The sequence below is a fragment of the Trichechus manatus genome, unplaced genomic scaffold (genome assembly GCF_000243295.1).
Source record: "Trichechus manatus latirostris isolate Lorelei unplaced genomic scaffold, TriManLat1.0 scaffold00034, whole genome shotgun sequence".
NCBI lineage: Eukaryota > Metazoa > Chordata > Mammalia > Sirenia > Trichechidae > Trichechus > Trichechus manatus.
In genome coordinates this window covers 7577909-7589111 of record NW_004443970.1, presented here as the reverse complement: position 1 = coordinate 7589111, position 11203 = coordinate 7577909, and the positions used below count along the sequence as shown (strand labels likewise).

Sequence of the window (11203 nt, the reverse complement as noted above, 5' to 3'; positions counted from 1 at the left end):
TCCCCTGTTTTCTGGTCTCTGATAGGAGTCCAAGATGGCGGATCCACACTGCGTTAGCTGGTAGGGGACCTCTGCATGAATCTCTCCTTGCTCTCCATTCTCTGTCAGTTTTCTCACTTCATTTGGTGCTTGGCTGAGTTCTTTATCTCTTCATTTGATGTTTAGGGTTTCAGGATTGTTGTTTTCTCTGTTCGGCTTGGTTTTTCGGATCTTTGCTGTGGAGGGATGGCGTGGTGCTTTTACCTACAGTGCCATTTTGCCGGAACTCCCACTCCAAAAAATTTTTGATGTATTTCCTTTTAGGCAAGAACCATGTTTTATATATCTTTGTGGCCACACAGTTCCTTGTATATAAATGCTCAGTAAATTGAAAAACAAAACAAAACCCATTGCTGTCCAGTCAATTCCAACTCATGGTGAAAGCTGAATGAATTATGAATGAATGGAAGGGGAGGAATCTTGACTGTAAGTTTCTTGAAAACTGGGACGTTTTATTAATCCTGGAATTGCCAATGCTTTGCAGAAAACCTATCAATAAATGCTTCTTGGTTAAATTGTAGCTGTTGGATAAGAAGAGGTTGTCTATTTACTCCTGGCATAGGATCTCAGAGAATAGAAGAAATGGAACAAGGGAAAGTAAACCATGCATGAGTAAACCACATATGAGTGCTATGTACAGTGCTAGGCACCTTCAAAATTGTTACCTCAGTTAATCGTCACATTTTGTGGACTGGGTGTTATTTTACAGATGCAAAACCCGAGTTCTGAAATTTAAGAACCTTGCCCAAGTTCACACACTTGGTGTCATAGCCTGACAATTCTTGGGGTGCAGTTTGCCTTATTACTGTGGGTAGTCCTGTTTCCGCAGTGATTGAGAAGTGAAAGAGAATGGGTCCTTTATAAACCTGTTGCTGTGGAGTCAATTCCGACTCATAGCGACCCTATAGTAAGCACGCAAAAATACACAACTTTTTGGGTTCCCCTCGTGCATCAGAGGCGCTGTAACTCTGGGGAAAAGAGCTTCTGTTCTCGCCTTTCAACTATAGCCTGAGCAGGAACAATGAATACAATGAAAAGCTATCCCCGCCAAGTCGTTTTCCTCCGGCGGAACGCAGGTGTTGAGACCTCCGGGCGAGGGGGGGACAAGAGAGAGACGGACACACGGCCCGGCAGTTGCCGGGTAACGCCCGCCGGGGGAGTACCGACGTAATAAGGTCCCGCAGAAGTGTCACTGCCCCAGAGTGGGACCGCGTAGCCCGTTCTCTCCGCGCCGGCGGCCTGTCCCCGCGCTTTGGCGGGCTAGGGCAAGGGGAAATGTTGCAGGAGGAGTCGGATCTGTCTCTCATTATTGCTCATATAGTCCAAAAGCTCAAAGGCTCCAATTTGTATGCTCAGCTGGAGCGGCAGGCCTGGGTAAGTGAGGCGGAGTGGGAAGGGAGCGAGGCGGGCGGGGCCGCGGTGATGCCGCATCTCCTTCTACACCTACCAGTCTAAGTAGGAGGCCACCGCTGGTTTCTCCAGCTCCGCTGCGGTGCACGGAAAAACCTCCCTTCCAGGTACAAGCAAGCTTTGCTTGCTCAGCCCCAGGCGTAGGGAAACTAGATTTTTAAAAAGGGTGGGGCGCATCACGCCTTTCTTCAGGCCAGAGAAACGCTGAGGCTATTCATTGATCTGTTCGTATAGTCGTTACAGGGCCCAATTTTTTAAGCTGCTGAACTCAGTGAAGGTATCTTTGGACCACGCTTTCCTTCACTTTTTCGGTCCTGTGGGTGGGTGTAGGCGTTCAGGTGCTTTTTTTGCTTTCCCGTTAATCTATGCTCTTCTTGCACTTTACCTGCAGTGATATCTCCTTTATCCGCTAACTCAGCATTTGTTGAGTATTTTCTAATGCGGGTGCGCGGGTTAATCAGGATGTCTTTGCCTTTTTTCTGAATGTCATATAAAGGGAGTCATACAGTATGTAGACTTTTGAGCTTGGTTTCTGTCGCTTGGCACAATGTTTCTGAGATTCATCCATGTTGTGTATTTCAGTTGTTACTTTATTATTGTGCTTTAGGTGAAAGTTTACAGTACAAATTAGCTTCTCATTCAAAAATTTATACACAAATTGTTTTGTGGCATTGAATGCGATCCTCCCATTGTGTCAGCACTCTTCATCTCCCAAACCAAACCCACTACCCTCAGTGGATTCCGACTCACAGGGACCCTGTAGGGTTTCCAAGGCTGTCATTTTTTTTTTTTTAAATTGTGCTTTAGATGAAGGTTTGCAGGGTAAACTAATTTCTCATTAATACACAGTTTTGTGACATTGTTTGCCAACCCCACTATGTGTCAACACTCTCCCCTTCTTGACGTTGGGTTCCCCATTTCCATTAGTCCAGCTTTCCTGTCCCCTCCTGCCTTCTCTTCCTTGCTCCTGGCTTAGTGTGCCCATTTAGTCTCATGTACATGGTTGAGCTATGTGTATTATTGTTTGTTTTATGGGCCTGTCTAATCTTTGGCTGAAGGATGAACCTCAGGAGTGACTTCAGTACTGAGTTAAAAGGGTGTCCAGGGGGCCATACTCTCAGGTTTTCTCCAGTTTCTGTCAGGCCAGTAAGTCTGGTCTTTTTTTTTTTTTTTTGTGAGTTAGAATTTTGTTCTACATTTTTCTCCAGCTCTGTCCCGGACCCTCTATTGTGGTCCCTGTCAGAGCAGTCAGTGGTGGTAGCCAGGCACCATGTAGTTGTGCTAGACTCAGTCTGGTGGAGGCTGTGGTAGTTGTCGTCCATTAGTCCTTTGGACTAATCTTTCCCTTGTGTCTTTGGTTTTCTTCATTCTCCTCTGCTCCAGATAGGATGGGAACAGTAGACATATCTTAGATGGCAGCTCACAAACTTTTAAGACCCCAGACAGTACTCACCAAAGAAGGATGTAGAACATTTTCTTTATAAATTATATTGTGCCAGTTGAGCTAGATGTCCCCCAAGATCATGGTCCCCAGCCCTCAGCCCAGTAATTCAGTCCCTCAGGGAGTCTGGATGTGTCTATGAAGCTTCTATGACTTTGCCTAGGTCAAGCTGTGCTGACTTCCCCAGTATTGTGTACTGTCTTACCCTTCACCAAAGTTACCACTAATCAACTGTCTAGTTAGTGTTTTCCCACCCCACCCCTCCCCTCCCTCGGAACCATCAAAGATTGTTTTTTTTTGTGTATAAACCTTTTCATGAGTTTTTATAATAGTGATCTCATGCAGTATTTGTCCTTTGTGATTGACTTATTTCACTCAGCATAATGCCCTCCACATTAATCTGCGTCGTGAGATGTTTCACAGAGTCATCATTGTTCTTTATCGTTGCGTAGTATTCCACTGTGTGTCGGTACCGTAGTTTGTTTATCCATTCCTCTGTTGATGGGCACTTAGGTTGTTTCCATCTTTTTGATATTGTGAATAATGCTGCAATGAGTATGGGTGTGCATATGTCTATCTGTGTGATGACTCTTATTTCTCTAGGATATATTCCTAGCAGTGGATTGCTGGATTGAATGGTATTTCTATTTCTAGCTTTTTAAGGAGGTGCCATATCATTTTCAAAAATGGTTGTACCATTCTGCATTCCCACCAGCAGTGCATAAGAGTTCCAGTCTCCCTGCAGCCTCTCCAACATTTCTTTTCTTTTCTTTTTTTTTTTGGATTCATCCAAGGTTGTAAATCTTTATGGAAACAGACTGCCACATCTTTCTTCCACAGAGCTGCTGGTAGTTTTGAACCACTGACCTTTCGGCTAGCAGTCCAGTGCTTTAACTACTGTGCCACTAGGGCTCCTTTCCTCATGTCCATTTATCCAGTTTTCCTCTCCCTTCCTGCCTTCTCCTCTTTGCTTTTGGGTGGGTGTTCTGTTACTTTTTATTGCTGAGTAGTATTCCATTGTTTGGATGAATCATGATTGAGTTGTCCATTCATTGGTTGATGAGCATTTGCATTTTTTCTGCTTTTAGAGATTATGAGTAAAGCTGATATAAATATTCTTGTATAGGTTTTTATATAAATAACTGTTTTCATTTTTCTTGGGTAAATACCTAGGAGTGGAATTGCTAATCTAAGGTAAATGTATGTTTAATTCTGTACACTTCCAAAGTGGTTGTACCATGTTGAATCCCCACAGGCAATTATGAGAGTTTCCGTTGCCTTGAGTCCTTACTAGTATTTGACATTGTCAGTTTTTTATGAATTTTTATTAATTATACTCCTCTTGTAGGGGTGTGATGATATCTCATCGTAGCTTTAGTTGCATTTCCCTAATAACTAGTGATGATGAGGATTTTTTCATGTGCTTACATCTTCTTGTGAAGTATTCTGTTCAAATCTTTTGCCCATTGAAAAAAAATTGTATTGTTTGTCTTTTTATTGGTGAGTTGCAACAACTATATATGGAACAAGTTGTTTATCATATATGTTTTGCAAATGTTTTCTCTCGGTCTGTGGCTTATTTTTTTATTTTCTTAATTGAGTTTTTCAAAGAGCAAAAGTTTTAAATTTTGATAACATAAAATTTATCAATTTATCCTTTTATGATTCACCCTTTTTGTGCCCAACCTAAGAATCATTGCCTAACCCAAGGTCTCAAAAAGTTTCTCCAGGTTTTTTTTGTTCTAAAAGTTTTTTAGTTTTAGTTTTTATATTTAAGTCTATGGTCCACTTTGATTTAATTTTTGTATATGGTACAAGGTAACACTTGTTTTTGTTTTATGCATATGAAAGTCCGATATTTCCAGGATTTATGAGTCGGAATCTACTCGATGGCAACGGGCTACAGGGGATTTATTGAGGAAAAAAACTATCCTTACTCCCTTAAATTCCTCGTTCAAAATCAATTGAATATATGTATGAGTTAATAAAAATCTCCTTCTCAGTCTCTCTCTCTGTATGTGTGTGTATATATAATATACATACATATATATATATAAGCTGTTTTGTCCTTAATCATTTTCCAGCTTTTGCATGCATACGAGGTGATTGAAAACACCATGGTTTGGGTCAGGTGCACCTTAGTCTTCAGGGTGACATCTTTCCTTTTTAAACTTTGAAGAGGTCTTTTGCAGCAGATTTGCCCAATGCAATGCCTTGTTTGATTTCTTGACTGCTTCTCACATGGGTGTTGATTGTGGATCCAAGTAAAATGAAATTCTTGACAACTTCCATCTTTTCTTCGTTTATCATGATGTTGTTTATTGGTCCAGTTGTGAGGATTTTTGTTTTCTTTATGTTGGGGTGTAATCCATACTGAAGGCTGTATTCTTTGATTTTCATCAGTAAGTGCTTCAAGTCCTCTTCACTTTCAGCAAGCAAGGTTGTGTCATCTGCATAACACAGATTGTTAGTCTTCCTCCAATGCTGATTCCCCGTTCTTGTTCATATATTCCAGCTTCTTGGATTATTTGCTCAGCATACAGATTGAGTAAGTATGGTGAAATGATACAGCCCTGACACACACTTTTCCTGACTTTAAACCACGTAGTATCCCCTTGTTCTGTTCAAACAACTGCCTCTTGGTCTATGTACAGGTTCCTCATGAGCACAAATCAAGTGCTCTGGAATTCCCATTCTTCACAATGTTATCCATAATTTGTTATGAGCCACACGGTCCAATACCTTTGCATAGTCAATAAAACACAGGTAAAACATCTTTCTGATATTCTGTGCTTTCAGCCAGGATCCATCTGACATCAGCAGTGATATCCTTGGTCCCACGTCCTCATTTGAATTCAGCTTGAATTTCTGGCAATTCCCTGTCAGTGTACTACTGCAGCTGCTTTTGAATGATCTTCAGCAAAATTTTACTTTCGTGTGATATTAATGATACTGTGCGGTAATTTCTGCATTCTGTTGGATCACCTTTCTTTGAAATAGGCATAAGTATGGATCTCTTCCAGTTGGTTGGCCAAGTAGCTGTCTTCCAAATTTCTTTGCAGTAGACAAGTGAGCACTTCCAGCACTGCATCAGTTTGTTGAGACATCTCAGTTGGTATTCTGTCATTTCCTGAATAAGGAAGACCAAAGATGAATTGACACCTTAGAATTAGTGTTGGCGAAGAATATTGGATATACCATGGACTGCCAAAAGAACAAACAAATCTGTCTTGGAAGACGTACAGCCAGAATGCTCCTTGAGATTATTGCTTTGGACATGTTACCGGGAAGGATCAGTCCTTGAATAAGAACATCATGTTTGGTAAAGTAGAGGGTCAGCAAAAAAGAGGACGACCTTCAAGGAGACGGACTGACACAGTGGCTGCAACAGTGGGCTCAAGTATAACAATCATTGTGAGGATGGCACAGGACTGGGCAGTGTTTTGTTCTGTTGTGCACAGGGTTGCTATGAGTTGGCACCTAACAACAACATTAACGACTTCTGGACTTTCTATACGGTTCCATTGATCTGTTTGTCTATCATTATGCCATTATTACATTGTCTTGATTTTTGTAACTTCGTAGTAAGTCTTGAAATCAACTTCAAATTTTTTTTTCCTCTTTTTCAAAAGTTTTTTTTTGGCTATTTTAGGTCCTTTAGCTTGACATACAAATTTTAGAATCAGCTTGTAAATTACTGCAAAAAAGATTGCTGGGATTTGGATATTTGGATTGGGATTATGTTGAATCTATAGATCAATTTGAGGAGAATTGACCTTTTAATAATATGATAATTTCTGCTCCATGAACACCTGTATCTCTCCATTTATTTATATCTTCTTTATTTTCTCTTGTCAATATTTTGTAGTTTCAGCAAACAAATCTCGCACACATTTAGTTGGATTTTTCCTTAAGGATTTCATGTTTTTCAGTGCTGTTATAAATGTTTTTTTTTTTCCCATTTTTTTGTCATTGTTGTTGTTAGGTGCTATTGAGTCGGTTCTGACTCATAGTGGCCCTGTGTACAACAGAACGAAACACTGCCCAGTCCTGTGTCATCCTCACAGTTGTTGTTATGTTTGATCCCATTGTTGCAGCCACTGTGTCAGTCCATCTACTTGAGGGTCTTCCTCTATTTTTGCTGACCCTCTACTCTACCAAGAATGATGTCCGTGTTCAGGCACGGGTCCCTTCTGATAATATGTCCAAAGTATGTGAGACAAAGTCTTACCATCCTCGCTTCTAAGGAGCGTTCTGGCTGTACTTCTTCCAAGACGGATTTGTTCACTCTTTTGGCAGTCCATGGTATATTCAGTACTCTTCGCCAACACTGCAATTCAGAGACATCAATTCTTCTTCCATCTTCCTTATTCATTGTCCAGCTTTCACATGCATGTACGGCAATTGAAAACAGGTGCTTGGATCAGGTGCGCCTTAGTTCTTAAAATGACATCTTTGCTTTTAACACTTTAAAGAGATCTTTTGCAGCACATTTGCCCTATGCAATGTGTCATTTGATTTCTTGACCACTGCTTCCATAGCTGTTGGTTGTGGATCCAAGTAAAATGAAATTCTTGACGACTTCAATATTTTCTCCGTTTGTCGTGATGTTGCTTATTTGTCCACTTGTGAAGATTTTTGTTTTCTTTGTTTTGAGGTTTAATCCATACTAAAGGCTGTGGTCTTTGATCTACATCAGTAAGTGCTTCAAGCCCTCTTCATTTTCAGCAAGCAAGGTTGTGTCATCTGCATATTGCAGGTTGTTAATGAGTCTAATGAAAATGAGTCTTATTTTATATAGAAATAAAATTGATGTTTACATATTTACTGTGTATCCTGAGATCTTGATAAACTTACTTATTCTATCATACCTTTTTTATAGATTACTTAGGATTTTCCAAGTATATGGGTCATATGTGAATAAAGACAGTTTTACTTCTTCCTTTCCAATCTGTATGCCTTTTATTTCTTTTTCTTGTCTTATTGCACTGGCTAGGACCTCTAGTGCAGTATTGTATAGATGTTTGTCATATAGCTTGATAGTTCATTTTTATTTTGCTGGAATAATATTGCATTTTCCTATTGAGGGACATCTGGGTTACTTCTATGTTTTGGCAATTATGGCTAAAGCTACTATAAATATTCATGTGCAGGTTTCTGTGTGGACATAAGTTTTCAAGTCATTTGAGTAAATATTGAGAAGTGAAATTGGTGCATCATATGGTAAGCCAATGTTTAGCTTTGTAAAAAACTGCCAAACTGTCTTCCAAAGTGGCTGTAGCATTTTGCTTCCCAGTAGAAATGAATCAGAGTTCCTGTTGCTCCATAGTCTCATAATTTGGTGTTGTCAGTGTTTTGAATTTTAGTAATTCTAATAGATGTGTTGTTGTTAGGTGCCGCTGGGCCTATTTCAACTCATAGCGACCCCATATGACAGAGTAGAACTGCCCTAGTCTGTAATCTTTACGGGAGCAGATCACCAGGTCTTTTTTCCGTGGAGTTGCTGAGTGGTTTAAACCGCCAACCTTTTGGTTAGCAGCTGAGCGCTTAACTTGTTGTGCCGCCAGGACTCCTTAATAGCTCTGTAGTAATAGCTTACTGTTCTTTTAGTTTGCAATTCTGTAATGACATGTGATGCTGAGTGTCTTAATTTGTTATCTGTATATCTTTTGGTGAGATGTCTGTTCAGATTTTTGCCCATTTTTTAATTGGTTTGTTTTCTTGTTGTTGAATTTTAAGAGTTCTTTGTATATTTTGGATACAACTTGTTATCAATTACTTGTTTTGTAAATATTTTCTCCCAGTTTGTGGCTTGTCTTTTCATTCTCTTAACAGTGTCTTTAACAGAGCAGAAGTTGTTCGTTTTTTTTAATGAAGCCCAACTTATTTGTTTCTTTTCATGGATTGTGGTTTTGGTGTTTTATCTTACAATTTCGTTGCTAAATCCAAGGCCACCTAGATTTTCTCCTATGTCATCTTCTAGACATTTTATAGTTTTACATTTACATTTAGGTCTATGATCCATTGAATTACCTTTGCTCCTTTGTCACATACAGTCAAAAATACTAGACTATATTTTTGTGGTTCTATTTCTGGGCTCTCGATTCTGTTTTTTAACCAGTACCACACTATCTTGATCACTGTAGCTTCACAGTAAGTCTTAAAGTCGGGTACGGTCTGTCTTCTGGATTTGTTCTTTTTCTTCAATATTGTTTTTGCAAGATTTTTGATAACAGATTCAATTTTAATAGATATAGGACTATTTGTATCTTCTGTTCCTTCTATTTTCAGTTTTCGGAAGTTATGTTTTCAAGGAATTTGTGCATTTCATTTAATGTGTATAAATCATTGACCTAAAGTTGTTTATAGTAAACTTTTATTTTTTTTAATGTGTGAAAAGGTCGTTATCATTTCTGAGAATGGTAATTGTGTGTGTGGGTGGGTGTGTGTGTTTGAACAGTTTTGCTAGGATTTTATCAATCTTATTAATCTCATCAAAGAACAAATTTTTGACTTTGCTGAATTTTTCTTAATTTTGGATCATATCTATATTACTTTCCTTGGAATTTATTTGATATTCTTTTTCTAATTTCATGAGATAGAAGCTTAGATCATGGATTTTCAGTCTTCTTTTCTAAAATATGCATTCAAGGCTAAAAATTTCTCCTTAATTACTCTGATATATTTTAATAAGTTATATTTTCATAATTTTACTGTTCAAAATATTTTCTGTTATTTGTTGTGATTTCTTATATGACCCAAGGTTACCTTGAAATATATTGCTTAATTTCCAGGAAGTTGAGATTTTCTTTTAATATTTTTGTTATTGGTTTTTAATTCCAGTGTTGTCAGAAAACATTCTCTGGTGATTTAAATCTTTTAAATTTATTGAGGCTTGCTGAATGTTCCATGTGCAGTTGTAAAGAGTGTGTTGACTGTTACTGTTGGGTCATGTTATCTATGCATGTCACTTAGTTTAAGTTGTTAAGTGTGTTGTTCAGATCGTCTATAACCTGGTTGAATGCTTGTTTACTTGTTCTTTTTGCTGTTAAAAGAAATATATTAAAATTTCCCACCATGATTGTATATTTCTCTATTTCTCCTTTTAATTCTCTGATTTTTTTTACTTTACATATTCTAAGGCTACTTTATTAACTGTTTATGGATTTACATTGTGAATATCTTCCTGTTGCATTAGCTTCTTAATCATTATGAAATGTCCTTCTTTATCTCTAGTAAGATTATTGTCCTAAAGTCTGTTTTGTCTGATGTTAATATAACTACACCCGCTTTATTTTGGTTAGTGGTTGAATGGTATGACTTTTTCCCTACTTTTACTTTCACCCTTTCTGTGACTTTTTATTTAAGGTGTGTCTCTTGAAGCAACATATAGTTGTTTTTTGTTAAATTCAGTGTGACAGTCATAGTGTTTTAATTGTATTATTTAGTCCATTTACATTTAGTGAATTCACTGATATATTTGATTTTATATCTCTGATTTTACTATCTGTTATTTATTTGATACATCTTCTTTGTGCTGTTTTCTCACTTTTTTTGCACTCTTTTGGATTGTTCATATATTTTTATTATTTTATTTTCCTCTCCACTGGCTTGATAGTAACACATTGTTTTACTGTTCTTTTTGTAGTTACCCTAGAGGTTTAAGTATTTGTTCTTGATTAATTATTGTCTTATATAAATTATTACTTTTACTGTTTCCCTGCAACGTAATGCTAGAACTTAGAACACTTTATTCACTTATCTCTTTCATTATTTTTATCATTCATTTTAAATTTACATATATTCTAAGTCCTATGAAGCATTTCTATTTTTGTTTTGTAGAGTCAATATTCAGTAAATATTTATTCATTTGAAACCAAATTTGTCTTTTTTGTTTCTCATCATTTCCTCCTGCATTTCCATTTTTCCCTTTGTGATTATTATTATTTTTTCTATCATAAGAATTCTTTTTAGTGTTTCTCTAAGTGCAGATTTTCTAGAGCCCTGGTGGCACAGTGGTTAAGAGCTTCACTGCTAACCAAAAGGTTGGCAGTTCGAATCCACCAGTCGCTTCTTGGAAACCCTATGGGGCAGTTCTGTTCTATCCTAGACAGTTGCTATGAATTGGAATTGACTTGATGGCAGTGGGTTTGGTTGTTGGTTTTAAATGCAGACTTTCTGGTGACAAATTCCTCAGTTTTTGTTTGTCAATGATGCCTTTATTTTATCTTCATTTTTAAAATATTTTTTTTCTGTTTATAGATTTCTAGGTTGGTAGTTTTTTTTTTTTTTTTTTTTAACATTTTGTTGTTT

At 37.8% G+C, this 11203-nt stretch overlaps 1 protein-coding gene across 5 annotated transcripts in view; it reads left to right on the top strand.

Annotated features, from left to right (window-relative positions):
- The first annotated feature begins 1206 nt into the window (after positions 1-1206).
- Positions 1207-11203, top strand: part of TBC1D19 (TBC1 domain family member 19) — a 187668-nt gene continuing 177671 nt past the window's right edge. For all 5 annotated transcript variants that reach the window (XR_002823879.1, XR_002823880.1, XR_002823877.1 and 2 more), the window contains exon 1: positions 1207-1413. Coding sequence is in view for 2 of the 5 variants with exons in the window: in XM_023730229.1 (XP_023585997.1) it covers positions 1315-1413 (99 nt within the window). In the remaining 3 variants the exon portion in view is untranslated. The remainder of the gene's footprint in view (positions 1414-11203) is intronic.